The sequence below is a fragment of the Rhagoletis pomonella genome, unplaced genomic scaffold (assembly GCF_013731165.1).
Source record: "Rhagoletis pomonella isolate Grant_MI unplaced genomic scaffold, Rhpom_1.0 Rhpom_scaffold_00589, whole genome shotgun sequence".
In the NCBI taxonomy this organism is placed as follows: Eukaryota; Metazoa; Arthropoda; class Insecta; order Diptera; family Tephritidae; genus Rhagoletis; species Rhagoletis pomonella.
The window spans coordinates 46366-73474 of NW_023459143.1; the positions used below are offsets into that span (position 1 = coordinate 46366).

The 27109-nt window shown below is 38.4% G+C and overlaps 2 protein-coding genes across 3 annotated transcripts; both read left to right on the forward strand.

Moving 5' to 3' along the window:
* The first annotated feature begins 490 nt into the window (after positions 1-490).
* Positions 491-7795, forward strand: LOC118751191 (exostosin-3-like). The gene is made up of 2 exons (XM_036485968.1): positions 491-578; positions 4242-7795. The coding sequence occupies exon 2, from the start codon at positions 4273-4275 to the stop codon at positions 7198-7200; it is 2928 nt and encodes a 975-aa protein (XP_036341861.1). The 5' UTR covers positions 491-578; positions 4242-4272; the 3' UTR covers positions 7201-7795.
* LOC118751190 (HEAT repeat-containing protein 5B-like) lies at positions 504-26891 on the forward strand. 2 transcript variants are annotated; one of them, XM_036485966.1, is made up of 10 exons: positions 504-578; positions 14119-14529; positions 14881-15028; positions 15130-16604; positions 16706-16979; positions 20765-20797; positions 21953-22828; positions 22900-23871; positions 24172-26140; positions 26611-26891. In XM_036485966.1, the coding sequence occupies exons 1-10, from the start codon at positions 511-513 to the stop codon at positions 26652-26654; spliced, it is 6270 nt and encodes a 2089-aa protein (XP_036341859.1). In that variant the 5' UTR covers positions 504-510; the 3' UTR covers positions 26655-26891. The 2 variants fall into 2 exon arrangements, with proteins under 2 accessions (XP_036341859.1, XP_036341860.1); XM_036485967.1 differs by lacking the exon at positions 20765-20797.
* Positions 26892-27109: the final 218 nt, after the last annotated feature.

A 27109-nucleotide genomic window follows, 5' to 3' on the forward strand; every position in this document is an offset into this window, starting at 1 on the left:
AATCGGACGTAAAGCGCGAAACACATTTCGAACCGAACACTGATTTTGGTAATAAAATTCAATGATTTGCAAGCGTTGCTCGTTAGTAAGTCTATTCATGATGAAATTTCAAAGCATACTGAGCATCTTTCTCTTTGACACCATGTCTGAAATCCCACGTGATCTGTCAAATACTAATGCATGAAAATCCTAACCTCAAAAAAATCACCCGTTATTTGTGCGTCCAAACACAGCCACTTGGTGGTTCGTAAATCAACGTTTTTGTTTGTTGGCTTGGGCAAGCAATAAATGTATTTGCTCAAATATTAATACATAAAAATTTAAGTTAAGAAAATAAAATTAACTAAATCTTAATTTAATATATAAAAATACTCGATTATTATTGTGATCGTGAAAAAATTTAGTGGTGAAGTGAAAACTATACGTCAAAAAGTTGTGGTATTAGCACCAACAACAACAATTGCTGTAATTTCGTTTAACACCTGGGCAACTTAACTTGGTCTTAAGAAAATGGAGAATCTGCAGAATTTTGCACGTACGCCGCAATTTCTGCGCAAAGTCATCTCCGAAGCGAGAAGGTATTTATGCCATTCAAGAAAAAATTAATGTAAATGCAAATATCGCGCATTTACTAAAAGACTGTCGCAACTCAAAATAAGTAATTTTTGAGATAATTTTTCAGAATTATTGCTTATACATACATATCATACTTTATATATGCGGTAAAAAATCCATACGAAAATATTTTTTAGTTTTCTCATAAGAAGTGAATATGCATTGTGACAAAGAGTCTTTTAGAAAATGAGTTATATTTGCATTTAATTATATGTATTGCTATTATAACGCATCAGTGACAGCAGTAAACCCTCGAGAACGGGGCACGGACATTTAGTACTGAACTTTTTCATTACAAAATGTGAAATGTGAAGATATGTACATATGTATATGTATGTAGATAATTTCAGCTGTCCTGGAAACACCAATTTTCACTTTTCTAATTTTTTCAGAGTATTCTAGGCTGGCGCCTTACATAGTAGAACATACTACAAGCTTAAATAGAAAGTCGGAAGGCTACTTTTGAACTTTTAAATACAATTCTGTAGGATATTATCTAATCTAATAGCCTATTTCCACCAAAGGCTTAACTGCAGTTAAGAGTTCAGATAAGTTCTAAGAATTTTAACATGAGGTGATCGGCAATCGGTTTATTTATTTCTTAATTTTTGCTTTTTTCCTTTTGTTTGCTTCTACTTAGTAGGTGGAATTACCCCCTTCGAGTTGTAATCTCCTTTTTCTAATAGGCATAAACTGCAGTTAAGGCTTGGTGGAAATCAACTATAAGTCTTCTTAACATTATTAAATAGTTCTTGAGTTTAGACTATAGCATTATTCGAAGCGTCTAAATTCGAGATACATACATATTTCATACCTTGCAGGGTCCACACAGCGCAAAAAGGCTTTTAGTTTAATTCAAAGTCGGTAATTCGAACTGATGGAATAACGAATCGTTTCTTTTATCATGAAATCTTAGCTTGAAAACACATCGGCCCAGTATTTTTTTTTTTTTATAAAAGAATAGTCTATTGTTTCTTATGGCGCAGCATATATGTACATACCTAAGCAAACGAAACAAAACAAATACATATTTCATTAAGAGATCCAGTCCACTTTTTTAGACTAGTGATCTACGTAATAACAGTAGATAAAAAATTTAAGCGAGTAGGTTTTGAGATACACATACATATATGATATAAGTGGGCGGTGCCACCCGCATTTTCCCAGAATTTTATGAAAAACCAATTTTTGTGCTAAAGACTAATTTTGAATATTTTTATATTGATGAATTCCTTAGCCACACTGCTCAATAAATCTGAAAGTCCGGTACATACACACACACACATATAACTTCAAGGGCGTATTTAAGAAAAGTTGCCTAACTTCGACAATTTTTATGCGGTAGCAATAAGTGAGGTATCAGTTTATTTGAAAATAGATTTAATTTAGAAAGTAGTACATATTTTGAAAGTGTGGAAATAAGCGATTGTCAAAATCTAAAAAATGAAGAAAATATAAATATTTTGATATTTTGACCAATTAAAAATCCCAACAATCCAAGTCTGACAACAGACTACAACACACCACGTGTTCGATTCAAAAACTGATAAATCTACAAAACCGTATTTTCTGACCTAAACTGACAAGTCGCGCGACCTCTAAATAATATAATAATATTTCTCATAGAAAGAAAGAAAATTGGAGGAAAACTGGGCACCCTAATGTACATACATGCATACTTATGTAAGAACACCACCTACTCAAGTCAAAGGCCAACATTTTATGTGCACAAGAGCAAGTAACTGCAGCTAAAAACTAGTACATAGATATTTATTAAATGCACAGAGTACTTGTGGCCACACAAGTAGGACATATTTCTAAAAGGTTTCTAGTTCACAATTCTTATCAGCATTTCTAAGTGAGTGGCATAATTTCGGTTTTGAGACTTTTTTTTTAATAATCACATAAAAGCATCAACACATTTTCACTTACATATTAACACATTATAAAGCGCATAGTGTTGCTGTAGGATGTTACGATTAATTGAGACGGGATTTAGTTTCTAGTTTAATACACACAAGCCTGACCGTATGTGTATGATAAGCATACATATATTCTGATATGTATGTATGTATATAGTATGTAAACGTAATGTTCATCGTGTTTGCTTTTCATTCACTTTGCTAAATCTACGATGGTAAAATAATTGTACTATGTTGGGTGTAAGCTTAAAAGGGCATATACAAGCTCTTTTTCATGGCTTTTTGTTTTATAATTGATGTATTTACATATAAACATTCAAGTATTCTACACTTTTTAATGGCGATATACTGGAATTTACATACTACTACATATTAATGTATGGTCGGTCGGCCGTTGTGGTGTTCAAGCCCTGGTCAAACAATATCGCAAAAAAAAAACCAAGAAAAAGGGTTTTTTCTTAGCAGCGGCCGCCCCTCGGCAGACAATGACAAACCTCCGAGTGTACTTCTGCCATGAAAACCCCTTTGAAATCGCAATCACTTTATTTTGAGATATTTTTTTTTTTTTTTTTTTAACATTAACCTTATAAAATATCCAGATAATTTGCATTTTTTTGTGAACTCAAAAGCACTTTTATATGTATGTGGTTTGCTGTCTTGTTCTTAGAGCGGGGCTTTTGATCGCGGAATGTGAAATGACGTAGAGTAAAATATATCGCCTTCCGCGCCAGTCGTTTGGAAATGCCAAGTGAAGCCCCAAGTCCTTCTCCATCTGATCTTTCTTTCAGAGCTGTGATTTTTGTACGACGAGAGAGGACTTTACTCCTCATTTCCCTACTCTGTCCAAAGTAGAACTTGTTAGCAAGAGTGATTCTCCGTTGGATTTCAAGGCTGACTGATATTTATATTGATGTTAATGTAGACTTAAGTCCCGTAAAAAGAATCATTCAAAATTGATTTCCCAAAATTTTAATTTTTACACATTCATGTTTCTGACAATAAAATGCTTCAAAAGTATTACCTGCATTGGTTTGATCCTTTTTTTTTCGTATGGTCGATGATAGAAATGATCGCTTAGTGGAGTGCGACAATTGACGAAGTTTATTGAACTCGTTGCAGCACTGTACAGTTGTAAAGGCATATAAAACAGGGAAGGACCGAAGCACTGGCCTCTCCGGCTGTGTGATATGAAACTTATGGATTATTTTATGCGACTATGTGCGATTGTCAATTAGGACCAGCTAGAGGCAAGGTTACACAGTGTTGCTTCCGCTATTCGAGAAAAAGGTTAAGTCCTTACCAATTCTACCAACGCAAGGCTAACTATCTGCAGCTCATACGTTCAGGACGGGGGGAGTCCTCACCTCTTATGCCCCACCTATCCGAACAACGCATTAGTAGTAAAGCGCGTAGTAAACAAGTTTAAAGTGTAATTCTTCATTGCTAAGAGAGCACTTGTTGCTTACTTTCATACTTTGAGAAAATTTGCAAAATTTTTGGCCGAGAAGTTCTGTGTCGCTAAGAGCCGCTTAAAAGGTATCCCAGTTTTTTTTAGTTATTTAATTGCCATTGAATTGTTTTAAACTCTGTTCTATTAAGATTTGTATGTATTTACTTACGTGTATGTTTAAGTTTACTTCAACATTGTACAATTTATGTACGCACTTCATAAATGCTCCACCTGACAAAATTGTAATTTTTTAGGCGGATCATTTGTTGATACTTGTCGTGGAAGATGTCCAACAGCTGTTTGGAAACAACTTCGACTTACACACAGCTAACAAGCAATCAGCATTGTGCCGCACGGTCCTGCTGTCCGGGAGGTAGTGCTTGCAGTGGAACTGCAGGCGGTGGTAGCAACATAATGAGCTTTGCCTGGTTTCGTTTTCAACGCATCTATAAATTGTTGCTTCTTGTATTGCTGCTGCTTCTACTTTGGCCACTATTCGCTCAACGCAACTTGCGAAATCCTGCCAACGATGTGCCCACTACCGATGTCCATCGCAGCCGACCGCTGCTGAATGCTTACGAGGACTTTAGTTCGATGCGTGCCAGCGACTTGAAAATGCGTATAGAAGAGATGTTGCGTATAAAAAGTACTGTTTCGGTGGAATTGCGTGAATTGGAGTCGCGCCGACAAAAATTGCAAGCCGATATAGGCGGATACAATCAAAAAATTGAGGACTTGAAGCAAAATTTAATGCGTGAACAGACCGAGCTGGAACGTTTGAAAATCTCTGTACAGCAAGCGCAAGTGGCCCAACGTGAAGCCGTCCAACGCAACACACCCGATTTAGCTTTGCCTCGTACTTTATATCCCTATGTGTTGCCGCGCAAAATGCCTGCAATAACTGCAGCCGCGGCGTTGCCCTGCGAAATGCACAATTGCTTCGATCACTCGCGCTGTAGTCTCACGTCTGGTTTTCCTGTGTACCTATATGATCCAGACGCCTATAGCGTATTGCGTACTGGTTACGATATCGATGGATTCTTGAAGACCACGATTAAACAAACTCTCGGCTACAATGCACACATTGTGCAGGAACCCAGAATGGCTTGTATATTCCTGGTGCTCGTTGGCGAAGCTATGTTGGAAAATGATTTGCTGAAGAACAATCGATATGCCGCTGAAGAGGAAGAACACAAAGCCGCCGTGCAATCACCTAAAAATGATGACCTGCCCATTGACTTGGATAAACTTTACCGGTTGCCGTACTGGGGTGGCGATGGCCGGAATCACGTTTTACTGAACTTGGCGCGTCGTGATTTGCATTCTACGCGCACAAACGCTTTTATCAATCAAAACACAATGCGTGCAATAGTTGTGCAGTCCACATTTGAATTGCTACAATTTCGTCCCAATTATGATATAGTTGTGCCACCAATTTTGGGGCCACCTGGCGGAGATGTCTGGCAGGAATGTGCGCTGATGGTGCCAGCGCGTCGCACATATTTGTTAACTTTTCAAGGCGAATTACGCCCAGCTGACAAAACAGTGCAGTCGCATCCGTTAGACGACTTTATTTTGGATCATCTGGCGGAGATGGCCAAAGGCGCCACTCAAGATAAATTCCTGTTGCAATTCACATGCATGCCAGCCACGGAGCAATCGGACAAAGCAGCTTTTGTGGATTGGGCACTTTGCGGTACGGACTCTTCGCGCAAATCCATACTCAAAGAGTCGACATTCGTGCTGATTCTTCCTCCATTGGAGAAAAGGATAAGCTCTACACTGATGTTAGCGCGCCTATATGAAGCGCTCAGGTCCGGCGCCATACCTGTCATACTCGGCGCTGACGAAGTTCGTCTGCCTTATGCAGAAACTATCGATTGGCGGCGACTAGCACTACTGCTGCCTAAAGCGCGCATTACCGAACTGCATTTCCTGTTGCGTGCCGTGCAGGATGCTGATCTCTTGCAAATGCGGCGTCAAGGTCGACTGATTTGGGAGCGCTATCTGAGTTCGGTGCAAGCTACGGTCGACACAATCATTGCCAGTTTGCGTGATCGTCTTGGCATACCACCGCGCCCAGTGTCGCCGATTGTCGCGCAAAGCGTGTTCAACAACACATTTATACCGCTCAAATCGGATCCGCCAGTTGGTTTAGATACAGAACCGGAGGAATCGTTGGGTCCCATCGAACCACCGTATCCCAGTCCTACATACAGGCGTAATTACACAATTTTACGTACGCAATCGAGTGAAGCTTGGAATGATTGGGTTGATCCGTTTTACATGTATCCACAGCTACCTTTTGACCCTGTTCTACCCGCAGACGCTAAATTCCTTGGATCCCACATGGGCTTTCGTCCGATCGGTAAAGGCAGTGGTGGCGCTGGAAAAGAGTTCAGCGAAGCACTAGGCGGCAACTATCCACGCGAACAATTCACTATCGTAATACTTACGTACGAGCGTGAGCAGGTACTTATGGATTCTCTTGGCCGCCTTTATGGCTTGCCATATTTGCACAAGGTCGTGGTAGTTTGGAATTCACCAAAGCCACCGCTAGATGACTTGCGTTGGCCCGACATTGGTGTGCCAGTGGCTGTGGTACGCGCACCGCGCAACTCGCTGAATAACCGTTTCCTACCCTTCGACGTTATCGAAACTGAGGCAGTGCTCTCGGTGGATGACGATGCACACTTGCGACACGATGAGATTTTATTCGGTTTCAGAGTTTGGCGTGAGCATCGTGATCGTGTTGTAGGCTTCCCGGGGCGATTTCTAGCCTGGGACTTGAACTCCAATCGCAATTGGAACTACAATTCCAATTACAGTTGCGAGCTGAGCATGGTGCTGACGGGTGCCGCATTCATACACAAATATTATATGTATTTGTACACATACCACTTGCCACAGGCGATACGAGACAAGGTGGATGAGTATATGAACTGTGAGGATATTGCCATGAATTTCTTGGTCTCGCACATAACACGTAAGCCGCCCGTAAAAGTGACGTCACGTTGGACTTTTCGCTGCCCCGGATGTCCGGTGTCGCTCAGCGAGGACGACACACATTTCCAAGAGCGCCATAAATGCATCAATTTCTTTGTGCAGGTTTTCGGCTACACACCACTATTGAATACACAATACCGCGCCGATTCAATACTCTTTAAAACGCGAATACCGCACGACAAGCAAAAATGTTTCAAATATATTTAAGCGCCGTTATTACGATAAGCGATATTAATGTATGTACATCCAAGTACATATGTATGTACATAATATGTATGTATGTATGTATGTATGTAGGCTTCTAGAAGCTATTTTTTATGCACTGAATTTAAGCTAAGCAGCATCCTACACTACGCTAACACTACATTTACAATGGTCAAGATTTATGTGTGTGTTGGTATGTGGATATACACACAGCCATATTTTGCTAATATATATGTATACAGTTTTTGAATTTAGTTCGTAAGCATAAAGTTACATTTTATTTTGTATTCTAGAAAAATAGTTTTGTGCAGTTCTATTCTTTAATCTAACTAAATATGTATGTGTATGTATACACAAGCAAAGTAAATGAGAAATACTACATATTTTTTGCATATCACTTCAAATTTAATGAAAACCTATTTTGCTCATTTAAATTTTTAAATCATTTTAAAATCGAAGATCCTTGCACTACATGCTTCGCCTAAATTTAACTAAATTTAAAGTTTTAATATCGTTTTCTAATAAGCGAGTGCATTACTTTAACTACAAATACGTAATAATGCATAGTCTTCTTCGAAACGCAAAAGGCCGTAACTAACCAAAAAAAAAAATCCAAAATTCACATTTTGATTGATTACTTCGGTCAATAGTAGTGGTTTTGATGCCAATGAGCTGTAATTATTATTTTCATATATATTGATTACATAAATAAAAACAATTTATACTTATTAAGATTTTGATTTGCACATAAATTTTGCTCAAAATCTGGATACATACACAGGAGTGCGATATTTTTACCAGTTTCAATGATCTTTATTTTGTTTGTTTAATGGTTGTTAATTTTTTTAATATAATAATTCCAAATTTCAGCTTTGTGCAAAAATTAAAAAATTAAAAAAAAATATTCACCAAAGACATGATAATATTAAAATCAATTTATTTATAGAAACGTACCGTTGATAAGACTTCCAAATGCGCACACCAAAGTATTGATTACAGCCAGAATAGAAAACTTAAGTTAATTTCAAAGCTACGCGTAAGAAAAAAAAATAAAAAATATTTTTAGTGTTGTCAATGCACATCTAATAACAAACCACTAACGATATCTCGTCACCAATTTTTTTTTGGTTTTTTTTGTGATTGTCGACCTGTTATGATGCATTTCATCGAATTACAAGTGACAACATTATTCTAATAATATTTATTATTTATTATTATAAATTTGTTAGTTACGGCTTTTTTCATGTCATGTGTCGATATGTATTTCGAACTCATTTGTTGTCACAAGAACTACTGGAACTATTTCTTCACTTCATACATCTTTAGCTCAGTGCTAAGTGGTGTGATAATACCGTTATATAACGGTAACTTTCAAAATTTCCTAATTAAAAAACCGACTCCTGTTTCTACAGCGTTTACCTACAACAACTGTTAGGAAAGATTAAATTCTTGATGATAAGATGATTTATATACATACATATTTATTCTGAAAGTCCTGAAAGCGTTTTACAATTCCGGCTCGGTCAATATTATTTATTATATAAAGATGTGACTTCCAATTTAGCGCATGCTTGGTAGAAAACGGTATCATTAAATTCTTTCTAAAGTCGATTGATCGTGGCATGTAGTAAGTAAGCACATTGTATGTATGTGTATGTACATATGTACATATATGTAATGGAAGTGTTTCCGAAATAATTAATTTATATGTTGTTTGTTTAATATAAAAAAGTTTAATCTTTCCGTAATTTATTTTTATCGGATGGGCCTATAACAACAACAACTCTTATTAACTCATAATTAAAAAGCCTAGTGCTAATTTTATATACAGCTATGTGACTTATCTGAACTGTAAACCATTGTAAGTCTGATTAAATGCACGAATAAAGATTTAATGTAGATTACAAAATAAATAAAATAAAAAAGTGTCTAATTTATACAAAAGGTACACAGCTTAATTTTAGCCAAAGTTTTAGAGATATCAACTTGAGATTTGGCATGATTTTTAAGAAGAACATAAGGTTCATTATGGTTATGAATAACTACTTCCAACTCGTGTCAAAGCGGACTAGTTCCGAACTATCCCCAACAAAAAGACTAGTTACGGACATTTTTTTCCGGAGTAAAACCAAAAAAATTTTATGACATATGTATATAAATTAAGAAATATAGGTTAATTGGACCTTTTTTATACCAAAATGGCCGAACTATCTCTAAAAAGACTAGTGGGAGTATATTTTTTTTGGATTTTTCATTAGGGTTTTTCGTTTAGGCGTGACAGTTTTTTTTTCTACTACGAACGACTAACTCCACAGGATTGCATTTTAGATCCTTTGGGCAAAAAATGGGCAAGGTTTTATTTTTAAGTCTCTTCCATGAGTATGTAAGCTCATCTTGTATGCTTTGTCATAGCCGAACTTATAAGTTATAGTCTATGAAGGATTGAAAACTTTTGAAATTCGTCTTACCTTTTAGCTGATTATAAAATAATTTTATTAAAATACTTTAGTGCAAACATAAGGGTCGTGTACACCCAAACTTTTTAGTGGAAAAAAAAATTTTTTTCGGCAAAAAAAAAACGCGCACAACATCAATTTTATCACTCAAGGTTTTGTTATCGATCCAAACTACCAAATTTGTTTTTGCAGGCTGTTTAAAAGCACGCGTTTGATAGCTGTTATCAAACCTATGATATTTCTTTTATTCTCTTTTATGCGTATTTTCGTAGCAATTGGGGTATTTTCTAAGAAATTACAAAATATTATCGATTTTCAAGCATTTTTTTTTTATATTTTAGCGTCCTAGATTGACTAAATGTAAATAGAGAAATGTTTTGGCTACTTTTCTTAATTTTAAAAATGTTCATTATTTTTTTTATGAAAGTATATATGTATGTATGTTAATGTTTATATAAATCGAAATTTCAAACTTTGTAGAACATTTATAAAAATTCGAAGAATTTTAGCAAATGTTGATGAAAATTTCAAATTTTTTAATAAAATTTGGCAGATTTTTTTTGATTAGGCCATTAAATTTTAGCATAATAAAATGCAAGTTTTAAGTAGCTTCGATTTACCGTTGATTTTTGGCAATTTTCGTTCGCGCATTTTCTTCCATCCAAAGTATTTTTTTTTTTTTTTTTTTGTATGGACAAAATGAGCCACCTCCCTCAATGCTGATTTGAAAATAAACAAAATTCTATACATTTTCGAAATTATAACTGTCAACAGTGTATGGATGCCGAGGCGCGGATGCGCTGACTGTTTGTGTGATGACATGATATACTTCGTTTGTTCCTCATTCCCCGCCAAACCCATTCGCTTTGTTTCCTTATCCGATCCGATGATGATATCGGCATACGCCAGCAATCGTACGATCTTGTATTATCTTCTCCAACATTAGATTAACGAATCACCTACATGTCGAAAATCAGATCTTGGCGATAAAAGAGTACCTCTTCGGATTTTATCGAAATGATTTACCACTCCAACATATTAATTGGCCCGCTTTGAATTAACCCATACAAAATAATATAATACAACAACAACTAACTGGAATAAATTTTCTAATCTAAAAGAATGGATCGGCCTATAGCTGCGTAATACAAGTCGGTTCAACATCCTCGTAGGTCCATTGAAAGGCTAATTTTCGGTGCGAATTGTATACAACGCACCAAAAGAAAAATGTATTTTAAATTAATTGCATACTTTCAAAAACATTATCGTTCTAAACATGGACATATGTATGTGTGTATGTACATCTCTTGTGGTCAGCTAATTAAGTTAAATGACATTTTGACCAGTTTTGGCTATTTTCCCTTTGTCTATTCAACTTTTTTTTTTATAAAAGTCTAACACATTAAACAACAAGCACCACATAAATTCACATTTCAAACTTCGTACAAAATTTATAAAAAATTAAACAAACTTTAAAATTACACCAAAAAATTCTAAACTTTTTATTACATGCCAGTTGTGCATTTTTTCCAATATAAAGTATGCTCGACAATTGCTTTTATATGGAAGAAAATGACTACCACCGTAAGCAAAAAATTACTAAAATTCAACGCGATTTTCTAGCGCTTTAATAGCACATTTCAACCAAGAGCTTAACTGCAGTTAGGAGCTCAGGTAAGTGCAAATAACGTTAACATGCGGTAATCACCAAAGTTTATTTCTTTCTTTACTGCTTTTTCGATTGCTTTTCCTTAATATGAACAATTACCTACCCCTTGGAGCTGTAATCTCACTTTTCCAATAGGCATAAACTGCAGTTAAGGCTTGGTGGAAATGAACTATAAAACTAAAATTTAATGGGCTATAAAATTGCATAGATGTCTAAAATTTTTCAAAAAAATTTTAAAAATAAATATAAAATATTTGTGTGAATTTTTAAAGTTTGTTGAATTTTTTTTAAGACGTTTGAAATGTGGATTTATGTGGTGCCTGTTATGTAATGTGCTAAACTTTTATTATAAAATTAAAAACATTAAATAGACAAAAGGAAAGTAGCCAAAACTGGTCAAAATGTCACTTAACTTAATCAGCTGACCACAAGTGTATATATGTAGGTACATCATCTTATACGCAGCAATTCAATGTTGTTCCGCACTGCTCTCATTTCATTCGCACATCCTATGACTCACGTGTTTATGCATTCGTCGTATTTAGTATGAAATATGGGCAGACCGACCAAAGGACAGACACACGTACTATGTATGTGTAAATAAGCATATTTAATTGGCATCGAAATTTAAATTGAATGTGCATGTATTCTATGACATATCGCTTTGTATTTGAAGTGTATGAACAATGCTTTTAGCGGCGTTGATGATAAAGTAACCTTGGCATTGCGAAAACCACAGTACACAACAGATCGGCCTGACTTACTTACTTTATTTAATAAATACGTATTCTATAAGAGTACATTGTGTGTGTGTTGCATATATGTATGCAAAAGTACATATGGGACCATGAAGCCACAGTAGAAAGGTCTTGCTTATAACTAGGGCTCGGAATATCATGCAAATGCATGTTTTTATTGAGCATCTTCGAATGAAAATGATTAAGTTATCTTTACGAATCATGAAATTTTCTTTAAAATTACATTCAATTTTTGGTGCATATTTTGCAAAAATATCTGTTTTTGCATATTTATTGCATTTAAATTTAGTGCGAAATCTCTTGACAAAAAAATTACCTAAAACTTGTTCGCAAATATTCATCAGAATGGGGGATGGAATTTTGACCGCGTCAATTAAGGCCGCCTTCTTATTTGTTTGGCGGCCTAATTTCATTTTTTGATCGCGGCCTAACTTCACTTGCCAAAATGAATTATTTCCGCGCGGCCTTATTTCATTTTTGGATCGCGGTCTTAATACACGCGGCCATAATGCATGGTGCCCATCTGAATATCCTCTCGGATAGCCAATCGGCCATTAAGGATCTATATTGTACCTCTGTTAGATCGCAACTAAATTACCGCTCAAAAATTACCGAAATTTATCAAGGCCAAGCAGAGGGGGAACTGTACCGGATCGTACAGGATTACCCGGCAGTTGTGGGTATCATATGACCCACTTAAATCAAAACTCTCTTAAAAATGAGCAGAGAAGATACCTACAAACTTACTGCAGTGTGTACGGGGTACTGGCTTGTTTGGGTACATGCCGAAAGGATTGGATTGCCCTTCAACAGGTTCTGTCGCAGTTGCGATGACTTTGATTCAAAAGAGACAGTCGAACACTTCCTGTACAAGTGTCCAGCCCTCGCAAGGATGAGCCTTAAGACACTCGTCAAGCCATTCCTGCAGAATGTTTTAGAGTGCAGCTGCCTCTCTCTGTATGACGTACTGAAATTCATTAAAGCTGCCAAATGGCTGTCGGTTTTACGAGTTGTGGAATCAAAATGGCAAACTTGGTAATTGTTTGTCACCAGGGTGGCAATCCATTTAAACCAACCAAACATTTCTATGAACGACTGTTAAACTGTCAATGTTTCTTTTTACACAAGATTGTAACTGTTGATTATAAACATATTTTATACATATCATCGTTTAAAGTACAAAAATGGCACTTAACTACAAGTACAACTATTCGTTTCCCGCTTTTCCCAGTTCAGTTCAAATGGAGCGATGTGATCATTGACCCAAAGTCGCCTTTACCAAAAGCGCTAAAGACTGTTCATCCATATCTAAAATGTACTCTTAACGTTGCTTACCAGATTCCCATCCCAATATCTCAATGGCGGCTAGAGTTGCCACCATTCTTGTAGTCATTTGATTGCTATATTTTTTTTCTAATAGAATATTCGCATTCTTGCTGAATCGGTAGTTCTTCGCACGACATTTTGCCTCTCGTATTATTTTTTCAAGGCGTCTCTACTCCCATCTCTGAAGGGCTGCAGGGTATTTTGGGGATGAAAAGGTGTTGACTTAAGCAGGATTGAGAGCCGGTTAAAAAATGTTTTCGGCTGGCCGTTGTGACTGCAGCTTTTCGTCATCAAACTTTCTTTCATGGATTGAAGAGCCTCGCAAATCGAACCGCATTCCCCGCAAGAACCATACCCAATTGCAGTCGAATGTTTAAGACAAGGTCGATTTCTGGAAAATTGTTTAATATTTTTTAGAGTAGCTTCTGTTATTCGAAAGGAAACATTTTATAGTTTAAAACTACATTAATCATTGGGAATATATCCTCCCTATCCGAAGATGTCATACTCTGAGCGTAAGTAAGTCATCTTGTCAAATACTACATGTTTCTTTCCGAGAGAGTTTCTTTCGAGTTAACTTTTCCTAAGGTATGCCACGTATTTTTGACGATAGTTGAAATCCAAGTCCAAAGTCCAAAATTCTTATATATGGATCAAATATGTGCATATCTATCGTTCTTGATTGTAATTAGATTTTTACTTTTTCTTGCAGATCATTTATACGCAGCGACGATCACGATTCGAGTCACATCGACGAAGCCGATACAGAGCCCTACATCGATGAAATGGAGCTATCACATAGCTTGACGCTCAATGAGGAGGCGTTAAAACAATTGCCTGAGCAAAAGCGACCAGTTTTTGTTTTCGAATGGCTTCGCTACTTGGAAAAAGTGCTGCCAGTTGCACAGAAATCGGACATCAAAGGATGTCAAAAAAAGTTGGTGCAGCAATTGACCGAGCATATTCAGGGTTCACCGGGTCCACCGACGCGCAAATTAATAGCCAGCTGCTTGGCGACTCTTTTCTCTGTAGGTGATACTTTTATGCTGTTCGACACGGTGAATGCGTGCAATGATATACTAAAGAATAAAGATGATTCACCCAGCTATTTACCAACAAAACTGTAAGTTATCTTATACTTCGAGGGCTCATATTCAACACCCTCTATCTGCAATTTTACAAAATCTACTTTGTGATGTTAGAACCTATCTGTGGGACTTGACCGTCATCACCGATGTTAATTCTGACTTTGCAATCTAATAGTAAATTCTTCTGTCAAGCGTTATATAAGGTCAGCATTAGCATCACCGATGACAGTTAAGACTTAGGTGAATTTTTATGTCAGAATCTCATTTTTGTGAAAAGTGCAGATTGAGGGTATTGAATATAAGCCCTCGCCCTCGGAGCTTTTGCTTCCCACTTTTTAATGATTTTCTATGAGTCGCGTTTCTTTTTCTTATCTGACCACTTGCAGCGCTGCAATTTGTGTATTGGGTTCGATGTACGAAAAACTCGGTCGTATGATGGGTCGCTCCTATGAGGAAACGGTTCAGATACTCATACGCACACTGCGCAATGCTGAATCGCAGGCTCGTGCCGAAATCATGATTACATTGGAAAAGGTAAACAAAACGCACATGCAATATTTTAGTATTAAATTTGTTACTTTTCTAAACTCCTTTATCGTGCCTTGACTTTACCAAAGAATTTTTCTGCATTTTAGGTTTGCGCTGGCATGGGCACCGCCATCTCAAATGTGCACAAGGACATTTATAAAGCAACAAAACATTGTCTCACGGATCGCGTGATGGCAGTGCGTGTCGCAGCTGCTAAATGTGTGCTCGAAATGATCAATCACGCACCGTTCCTCTATCAAAGCGAGCTCGAGAGTTTGGCTTCGTTATGTTTTCGCGCTTTTGATGGCAGCAATTATGAGGTACGATGCGCGGTCGCCAAGCTGCTTGGTACGCTGCTGGCTTTCACGCAACAGCCACCAGGTGGCGCAAACAAGAAACCGGTTCAACCCATATCAACAAAGAATCAGGCGCGCAGCGTCTCACTAGACGAAGCCTTGGGCATATTAATGTCTGGCTTTTTGCGCGGTGGAGTCTCCTTCCTCAAGGGCACCGGCGAGATTATCAAAGGCAGTTCGAGCGTAAATCGTGAGGTGCGTGTCGGTGTCACTCACTCATACGTGGTGTTCGTGCAATTCATGGGCAGCGTATGGCTGGAACGCAATCTAAGCACATTTCTGATGCATGTACTCGACTTGGTGGCCAATCCAAAAGCTGCCTCGTCACATGTGGACGCTGTCTATTCACGCAAGTGCATCAACTTTATACTTCGATCGATTATTGGCAAAATGCTTGGTGAGAAGGCGCAAACATCCGCATGCAAGGAGCTCATACATATTATAGCCAAGCAAATGAATTCGATCGACTTCAATCCGGAAAATGCAAAGGACTCGAATCAAGAAACACTCTTCAGTCAACACCTATTGGTATGTGCACTACAAGAGTTGGGATCGCTTGTGCTCGGCTTGGGCACCACAGCGCAAAGTTTGTTGCATGATCATACATTAAATTCTATTGATGCAACATGCGCAGTGCTAGTGCATCCGTGCTCAGCAGCGCGCCTTGCGGCCGCTTGGTGTTTGCGCTGCTTCTGCGTGGCGGTGCCCAGTCAAATTACACCGTTAATCGATCGTTTCGTCGACGCCATCGAGCAGATGCGTTCCTCACCAGAAGCTATATCTGGGTATAGTGCAGCTTTGGCTGCTATCTTGGGAAGCGTGCGCTATTCGCCGCTCGGCATACCGCATACCAAAGGTAAAGTGGTCTTCAACACAGCTGAAGAACTACTTCGCTCCGCATCGCAAAATAGTCGTATGTCCCTGAATCGTACACAAGCGGGTTGGCTGTTGATTGGAGCCATAATGACGCTCGGTTCGCCGGTGGTTAAGGGCTTACTGCCACGTATGTTGTTGTTATGGCGTAACTCTTTCCCACGTTCAAATAAGGAGCTCGAATCGGAGAAGGCGAGAGGTGATGCTTTTACCTGGCAAGTAACATTAGAGGGTCGTGCCGGTGCACTCTCAGTAATGCACAGTTTCCTGCTAAATTGTCCAGATCTAGTGACCGAGGATATAACTCGGCGTTTGCTTACGCCCATCGAAAGTGCGCTTGCCATGCTGGTGAAGTGAGTAAAAATAGAAAACATAGAGAATAGTCGTATAATTAGGTGTTAAATAATCAAACCCCCCGCCCCCCTTTCTTTTATGTTGTTTGCATTCTGTACAGCCTCTCACCAGTATTGAAAAGCTATGGCACGCAATTGAAGGCCCCAGCGGCTATGGTCCGTTTAAGACTATATGAAACGCTTTCGCTGCTGCCGCCTAATGCATTGGAGTCATCGTACACGCATCTGCTGCGCATGCTGGTGGCCGAGTTCACGCTTTCTGAAAATCCAGCCAATACAACGAACTCTTTGCTGCGCGCACTCTGCCATGGAGACGATTCTATAATTTTGGGTACTTGGTTGCAGGAGACAGATCATCGAACCATTGAAGATCAGGTGATTACATTTATATTGTTTGTATTGCATAGCGTTTTATTAAATATTTTCTGCTTGGATTATAATGCTGTTCACATTTTTGCGTTAATTGTTGTTGTTGTACATTTCCAAAGAGGGAAGAGAGTTGAAAACAAGTTGCTCATTTTAAACGTTTCCCTAGAAGGAGTTACTTGTATTTTTAAATGGCTTTCAACTTTAAATTTTTTTTTAACACACTATTTCAGAAGTTATTTTCTTAATGTGGTTAATAGGTTTATAAGAAAAATATGTACAGTAAGGAAATCGGAGCAAATCGTCCAAAAACCGTCAGATTGGTAATAACACTCGAAAAGGATCTAGTGGCGGTGAGTCGAATGCTGAATTTCCACTAGGCATTAAGCCTTATGAGTAAAAAATAAGCAATTGCTTTTTCTTAAAATTTCAGACCTTTTACTCGATTTATTCAAACAAATTTTAGTAAAAAGGTGTGAAATTTTAAGAAAAAGCAATTACTTATTCTTTATTCATAAGACCTATTGAAATGACAAAAAATTGGAGGCATTTCAAAAATGCCATGTAGACATGAATTAATTGCCGGATTTCCACTAGGCATTGAAATGACAAAAAATATAAGCCATTTAAAAAAATGCTATGTGGAAATGAACCTAATGACACTTTTTTAAACGTAATAACTTTTAATGCCAAAAATTTGTCATTTGTCATTTTTGCCATGTAATGCCTAGTGGAAATGCAGCATAAGTTCGAGCGAAACGGAGTGCGAATTCACGAAAATTATCGCCTTTTCGCATTTTCGAAAACAGCCATTTTTTGAGAAACGGGCATGGCTCTTTTTAATATTTCCACCTTCGATTAAAGTTGTTATTTAATCCACAACCGGCCGGATGGACGAAGTTAAAAAAAAAAAAAGTAAAGAAGTATAAGTTCGGGCGAAACCGAACTTTATGTACCCGATCCATTTGCATGATGAAGAAGAGTATTTTTCCCAATGTCAAACAACGGTATGTTGAAATAATTGGACCAAGTTTGCTGGAAATCGATAAGGCGGTTAGCGATAACTTATGTAGTCATAAGTGGGTGGTGTCACGCCCTTTTTACAAAAATCAATAATCTTACGTCTTGTTAAGAGATTGTTGTAAGTTAGTTATTGAAATATCGGGGTTTCCGTATTTCTGAAATTTACCGTTATGTGGTAAGTGACGGTAATTTTAGTCCGATTTAGAAATTGATAAACCGAGTACCAAGATACACATATGTAGGCGTAAGTGGGCGATACCACGCCATTTTCCAAAAATTTCTCTAGATATCATTTTCCGCTAAGGGGTTGTTGCATACATACATATATCGATTTTGAGTAAATCGGTTTAAATAGTTACTTATTTATCGCAGTTTTCGATATTCTGTAAATTTCCGTTATATGGGAGGTAGACGTGGTTCTTGTCTGATTTCAAAAATTTTCAGCGGATTCCTTAGTGAGCAATATTCGCACTGAGTTTGGTGGGTATTGGTGAAGGAAATACAGAGATATAGCACTTCTTCATAAGTGGGCGGTACCACGCCCATTTTCCAAAAATTGCATAACTTGGTTATTTTATGCCAAAATTCTACTTCGAAAACCAACTTTCAAGAATTTTAATCCAGTATTTTTGGAAATGTCGTAGTTACTTCTTTATTTGTTTCTTTATAACCACGAATTTCTTAAGGAATGCGCAAGACCGTTCTAAAAAAGTCCAAATCAATGCCAGTTTTTATAAATTGCACTTGTTATTAATAAAAATCGCAAAAGCACCAGAAAAAAAAAATATATATCCAAAATCAACGCGAGTTTTGCGACTGGAACCATGCACTTTATCATACTAAAATTCTATGGGCTATAAAACTGCATACCCAAAAATTTTCTAAATAGTAATAAAACTATATAATTATATTAATAATGCAACTATTAACTTTACACTTTGCAATATTGTTATATTTTTTAACACCAGAACCAGAGCGATAAAAAACACGTCCGTCTTGCTGACTTTTATTCTCCATCAACTGCCACCAGAACGGGCCTTTTTGACCCACTGTTTGAAAACTGGCTTATATAGATGGTGAGAATTTCCACTAAAATATTAAGCGCCAAATTTTTCTAAGGGTAGCCAAATGTAATGAAGAATAATACTAATTTTTATCAAAAAGGGGGGGAACTTTAACCCTGTGTAGAAAACATTGCGATGCGATGGAGCAAAACCTTCCTGGGGTTTGACCACCATTTAAGAATGCTAACGTAATTTGCACACAGCCACCTAGTATTTGTATACGTCTGTGGGACCCCAGTATAAAATAACTTACGAATGTAAACACTAGCAAAAAAAAAAGTCTATTGAAACAAATTTACAACTGCGGAAAAAAATCGTCAGATTACCAGTGTGACCCTAATTTAACATGTAATAAACGCTTTCGATCGAAAAACGTGTTTACTATGTTTTTTCTAAGTTACGTTTTTTTTTTTGGAAAAATTAAGGAGATCATATTGTTATTCAAAGGCCCAAATTAGGTAAAAAACTGCTATAAAAATGTAGTTTTCATTTCGTAAAATAGCGTTATTTATACCGATTATGGGTTGCAACGTAACCTGAGTTGTGTTACCGATATGCAACGGCCCTGAAATGAAAATGTATATACATATATTATGAATCGCGACTATAAGAATTTTGAACCAAGGCTTGAGTGTAAATAAGCTATTTAAAAAAATAAATCTCAATTAAAATTTCCATTCCATTTCAGCAGCCACTGGTAACCCAACTGAAGTTCGGTTGTCATCTGTAATCGAGCCATAGGTATGTACATATGGTCCAAATTTTGGGAACGTGGAACGGGTGAAAAAAAAATATTTCTTTGACTCACCCGTCAACTCTTGCTATATTTTTTTTGATATACATTTTAAGGCATCTAGAAAAAAGTGCCGATTGACATCCAATGTATGCGGTCCGCGTTCATTTCTCTTGTCCATCGCATGCGATCAAAATGGATAATATATTGTAGAGTATGGGAAGTAACGTTAAAGACTGCATATTTCGGTTTATACATATAATATTTTTGTAGTTTCTTTGAACCTTGATCTTTATTAAAATGCTTTAATTTAATTTTTAACTTTACGGGATTCGCCAAGTTTTCCGTAAGTGGGACGTTATATCTAACTGACCTCCAAAAAATTTAACGTTAAAGACCACCTAAAACATTTATCTTTAAAACAACAAAAGGAAACAAGTGTCTATATATAAAATGTAGCTTTTGGAATTTATGAAAAACTTTCGGTTTTTACACAACGTTTCAGACATATATATACACTAAAATATAGGTGCGACTGTAACGTTAAAGAGAAAAATTTTGACCATATGTATGTACATATAGGAACATAGTGTTACAATTATGAAGCTGCTTTGATTGGAAACTCGTGATGCTGTAAATATACTTGTAAATATGGTCATTTACATATCTATCGCCTAAGTAAAGTAACTAAATAGAAACCAACAGCAACTTCTATCCTTAAACATCTCCAAATAACGAGTGAAATTATCGCAAATATGTATGTATGTTTGATCTAACTACAAATACCTACTTCCCCCCACTGCACTGCTACCACCACCACCACCGAATAAACAATTGAATACGACAACAACAACTTGACAATCCCGTCGCCACCACCAATGTCAAAATATCAATGCAACTGCTACCACAACAACAACTGCCCCTGTGTGCGCCATCATTTCTGTGCTAATCTCGAAAAACAAAAAAAAAAATAGATGGAACCTAATCGTAGATCCGATGGCGAGCATGTAAGTGTTGTTATTGTTGTTAAACGTTCATATTGTTGCTTTTGCTGTTGTACAATTTTCTTTAGAGTTTTTTCGTAAAATGCATTGTTGGATTTTGTATGTTTTGTTTTTTTTTTTTGTGGCACTTCCTGATTTTCCACGTTTTCAATATGCCTTTTGTAGTACACAAACAAACATACAAATTTATTTTCTATTTTTGTCCCGACCTCAATACGAAAAGTGTCTGTGCTATACAAATTTGTTTGTTGTTTCTTTTTCTTTTGTTAAAAAAAAAACAATTTGAATCCTTGTTACGCCTTTGCTCTGCAATGTTTATTCTTTGTTTTCTTTTTTTGCTTTTCTTTTCTTCCTTTGCCATGTTTTTTTTTTCTTTTCGTCAAGTCATTTCCGCTTCCTTTGAAACTAGTCACTTCATTTGGGTTAACAGTTTCTTTAATTTTTTGTTTTGCTTTTGTTGTTGCCTTACTGTTTAAAGCCATAAAAGAATGCGATTTTCGTGACCTTTTCGTTTGGTCTCAACTAACTTTGTAAAGGAATTTCTGAGTTGAAATTAGTAAAAGTTGAAACCTACCGAGGACCAAAAATAACACGGTGCGGCTAAGTGGCCCAAGGTGCGCACCACCACTCCACAGGACCTGGGTTCGATTCTTCGGCCAAGCAACATCTAAATTGGAAGAAGCTTTTTTCTAACAGCGGCCGCCCCTCGGCAAACAATGACAATCCTCCGAGTGTATTTCTGCAAAATGCATTTGCCGTTTGGAGGCACTGTAAAACTGTAGGTCCCTTCATTTGTGTAGCAACCTGAAGACGTACACCACAAATTGAAGGAGAAGCTAGTTAAGACAAAAATATCCTGGCCAGAATTTTACCTGTTGGGACTTAAGAAGAAGTCATTGCAAAATTTTTTACTTAATTTTATTTTTAATCCTCAAAATTTTTTACTTAATTTTATTTTTAATCCTCAAAATTGTTTACTGCGCCAAACTACGATTATCCTTGAATAATAAATATTTTTGGTTTGAAGATTTTAATTTTTAACTCTTCCAGAAAAATGATTTGTAAAATAAGTGATGGAAGTATCATCTTTTCTAGCCGCTTCCCATGCAATGCATTAAATAAGTCCCGCATTTAAATTATTTCATTTCATCTCCTCAGCTACAACCCAACAGTGCTGCTGGGTCGGGTGCGCTCGAGCATGATGCCTGCTGCTTGTACCGTCCACCAATTAGTGGTTTGGTGGGCCCAGCCGCTATCGCCGCCGTCTCCAATACACCAGTCAACAAGGTCGATCAATGTCCGGGTCCACTGCCCTTGGGCGTTGCTGTCATCGACATGTCCGTCACGCTGTTTGGTCTAATCTTTCCGAAAGTGGCCAATAAACATCGCTTGCAAATGTTGGAACATTTCGCCGAATGTATACGACAAGCGAAGAGTAGCCGTCAAGAAGCCGTACAGATGAATATTTTCACTGCGTTGCTGAGCGGTTTGAAAGGACTCACCGACAGCAAGTGCGGCATTGGTCAGGAGGATGTAAAGAAGAGCGCTACAAATTTGGTCGTGGCAGCTTTGGTCAGCACCAATTCGACGCTGCGTTGCGCTGCCGGTGAAGCTATCGGTCGTATGGCGCAAGTGGTCGGCGATTCACGATTTACCGCTGAATTGGCGCAGAATTCATTTGACAAATTGAAGTCCGCACGTGATGTAGTCACGCGCACTGGCCATTCGCTAGCATTGGGTTGCTTGCATCGTTACGTCGGTGGCATGGGGTCATCACATCATTTGAACACAAGCGTTTCAATTCTGCTGGCATTAGCACAGGACACCTCGTCGCCGGTGGTGCAAGTTTGGTCACTGTATGCGTTGGCGCTCATTGCCGACTCTGGCGGACCAATGTTCCGTGGTTATGTTGAGGCAACTTTATCCTTGTGCTTGAAGTTATTGCTTTCTGTGCCACAGACCAATGTGGACGTTCACCAGTGCGTTGGGCGTGTATTGAATGCACTCATAACAACTGTTGGACCGGAGCTGCAGGTACTTGCGTGTAATAAATATTTTCATGGTGTGTAGCTATTAATTTTGTCTGTTCAAATCGTCTTTGACAGAGCAACAACGGCGCTGTGGGCGCGATGCGTTCATCTTTCCTTTGCGCGTCGGCCATAATGCAAGCGCACACCGATCCGCTGGTGCAGGCCGAGGCTACCGGCTGCCTGCAACAGTTGCATCTCTTCGGACCGAAATATGTTAATTTGAGTTCGTTGGTGCCCACATTGGTGAAGACGCTCTCAAGCAACTATTTAATGCTGCGTAAAGCTGCTGTTTCTTGTTTGCGTCAGCTCTCCCAGCGTGAGGCCAAAGAAGTGTGCGAACTAGCGCTTACCATGACGCCTGAGCAATGTCCGGATATCACGATAACCGAATATGGGCTTCCGGGTGTACTTTTTGCCATGCTGGACACCGAAACCGATGCAGAAATGTTGAAAAATATCCACGATACACTAACGTCCATGCTACAAATGTTAGCTTCCGATAATCTAAGCTCATGGCTGAGTTTGTGTAAAAATGTACTAACCGTTGCTGTTGAGGGAATCTCGCTTCAAGACGAGGCGGGCGGTTTGAAGAATGAGGCCATAAATAGCAAGTCTAACAGCGGCAGTAATGATAGTGCAAACAAAGGTGAGGGCGATGATGATGACGAAGAAGAAGATTATGATGATGTAACTGAGTATCACGCTGAGGAGAATACTTCCACGCATCCGGCCGTACAGCCGCGTTGGCCGACACGCGTTTTTGCAGCGCAGTGTGTACGTAAAATCATAGCCACTTGTGAGGCAGCCAATCCTATACATCTGGACCTGATACAGGCTAAAGAAATGCAAATGATAAAATCACGTGGCGACTATCTGATACTACATCTGTCCGAGTTAATACGTATGTCATTCATGGCAGCCACTTCGGACTCTGATCAACTACGATTAGAGGGTCTACGCACGTTACAGGAAATAATCGATCGATTTGCAAATGTGCCAGAGCCAGAGTTTCCAGGCCATTTGTTGCTGGAACAATTTCAAGCGCAGGTAAGCCCACTTTCAATGCTCAATCTATTTCAGTTTTCAAGTGCAAATTCTTTAGTAACGATAGTGAATTAAAAAATTGTTGCGAAAAATTTGGCATTTGGGATCCAACGGAAGTACACCATTTTTTTCTCTCTTGTAACCCATATTAATATTGAGAGTGTATAATCGAATTATGATGCATGATGTGGTTTAAGGCTAAAATTGAGATTGAAACTTACCGAGATGTTTCAATTCCGCAGTGTGACCCAGGTGCACTATTTTTATTTTTTTATTTTAATGGGTATTTTCGTTTTTCCCCAGGTTGGTGCAGCTCTACGTCCAGCTTTCTCACCAGACACTCCATCGCATGTCACAGCGGCCGCGTGTGAAGTTTGTTCTGCTTGGATTGGCTCAGGTGTCGCCCGAGACCTGAACGATCTGCGTCGCGTACACCATTTACTGGTATCTTCCCTCGACAAATTGCATACCAAAACCAACAGTACCCAACTATACAATGAATCTATGGCAACATTGGAAAAGTTGAGCATTTTAAAAGCCTGGGCGGAGGTGTACATTGTCGCTATGATCGGCAATGGTTCGGCCCCGGCCTCCTTGCTGCAAAAGAAACTCACTTCTTCGAATATAATAACACCCCTTACTAGTGGTCTAGATTTGGAAGGATCCGAGGCGGCTGGCGGAGATTTTGGTGATTTCGAAAGCCGCGGCGAAAGTTTGCTCAGTCTGGTTAAACCAGAGCTAAAAAATCTGTCCACACACTGGCTAGCTGCAATGAAAGATCACGCGCTTTTGCTGCTTCCCGTAGAGTTCCAAAGTCAATTGCCGCACGATGGTGGCGCTTTCTACACTACAGATACGATTAACTCGTCTAAGCCGCACTATTTGTCCTCGTGGCCGCCCATCCTGTATGCAGCTTCGTTGTGGCTGAAGGACGAAGGTTTTGCCGAATATGCAAATACAAGCGCAACAGGTGCCGATGGCGCCGCATACGAATCCAACAACAATATTTCTCATGGCTCACTCTCAGCCGATCGCTTCCATATGATTTTCGGTATTTGCATGGAGGCTTTGTGCAGCACGCGTACATCTGAGAAGCCGAAAAATGTCATCAGTTGTTTGCAATCACTTTTCACGATTTTCGATTCGGATTGGGCGCGTAAACAATTGATTAAGAACAAAACATTGACCATTGAACTGTGCAACGTTTTGCATCGACAGATTTTGACTCGAGATGAGCTGCTGGTGCAATTGCTCTGCATGGAGATACTAAAACAGTCGATACACGCGGCCAAGGAGGATCTACAATTGAAACGTGACCAGCACCTTGCTCAAAACAATAAAAATAATGACAACACCGATAATGCGCACCTACAGACAGAAATCGAGAATTTAGGTGAAGGCGGTGAAGGTGGCGAAATTGTTCCCGGCAATTCGCACGTCTATGCCGTGCTGGAGGTGTGTCTTTGTGTATTCGTTCGACAAATACCCTCAATGAATCCGAGCGTCGCCAGCAAGCTGAGCACAATTCAATTTAAGCAGGAATTAGCCGCCAAAAGCAGCACATCACAATCTTTCTTCTCGGTGTTAGCTGAAGATAACGGCATGCTTGTTGCCAGCGGCTTACAATGTGTTGAGGATCTCACAACGCTGTGCTCACCGAAAGGCGCGCTAACAATTTTGCCTACCATCGCCTTCATGACCACATCGATAATGCGCGAAATCGCCAACAAATCGTCCATTGACACTACAATACTCGCAAACACGGGCGCAGTTCAGGCGTCGCTCCATACGCTCAAATCCGTATGCACTAACCGTTGGGCAAAGCACGAATTAGTCTCCGCCGAATGGATGGCAATATTGCAAAGCGCACTGGCCACCATTATTGACATGACTAAAACTGCGGGTGACGAAGAAGAGCGAAAGGTGGATGAAGTAACCATGTTATTGGCCATAGCCGTCTTTATACTACACACACCCGCCTCGGTGGTGTCCACACCGTCGCTGCAATATCCATGTATAAATCACTTCCGACAGTGTATGCAGTCGGAGCATTTGTCAGTGAAGTTGAAATGCATACAAACTACGCGTTCGATTTTCGCCAAAGCCGATCTTAAGATATCCACGCCGTACATCCATGCACTGGCGCCACGCATCATCGAGGGCTTATATGCAGAAACGGCGAAGACTCCACGCACCGATATGGAGCTGCAGATAACACTGGAGAGTATATTGACCGTAGAGACGTTGATCGAATTGGCGGAGCCACAGAATCGTAAGTGAATTGGCATGCATTTTATAAATTTGGAAAATTGGATTTGATTGATTACTGTGTTTAGTTTGCGTCCATTAGCGAACATTCTTAAGATGTTTGTGTATTTATTCCGAGCCATGACTAAACGGAATAGTTTTGTTCTTTTTTTGTAATTTCATTTTTGTCTTTTAACTATACCAAGTTTTTCTGTTAACTTTAACCCATCCACTTTTTACAATTTTCATGTTGAATCCTTATCCCGAAACGTCCATCATTAACTAACCACAACCCCACCCTAGCGATATAGTGTCTACATAATTAATGCGTTTGCTTTATATTAAAAAGTTCTTATTTTCTATTTATCTCTTTGTTTTTCTCTCTTTAAACGCGTTCCAAAATTACACAACCATATCCCATTGAAACTGAAAAAAAAAAAACAAATAAAAAAAAATCCCGTTATCACGTTGTAACCTTTGTTTAAAAATCTATAGGAAACTTGATGCAAGGTAATTACCATAACTCAAAAGCTCAATAAAACAATACACCCACAGCTAAAATTGTTTTGTATGTTTATTCGTATGACTTAAAGTCCACATACAAATACAATGAAAACACACAACTACATATCGCCACACTGTCGCCTTGTAGAAATCGCACCATCAGAAACTAATTGGCTACCCGCTTAGAACATCTCTCTCTCTATATCTATCTCGCCATCCTTAAGCACTTCCATGCTGTATAGAGTTTCCTTAATGTGTACTTTATTATTTAATTTAATTTTTTTTTTTAGTTATGAACTTCTAGTGAAGATCTGTAGTTAGTGTTTAATATCTATGTTCTATGTACATAACTACACTTTTAACCCGGTAACAATTCTGAATATACACTTAGATAAAAAAGTACATAGTCCAACCAATCGATAATTCAATTACACATGTTTCTCACGTTCAAAAACGAAACAGTAGGGCAATTCATGGAAACGCGTAAATG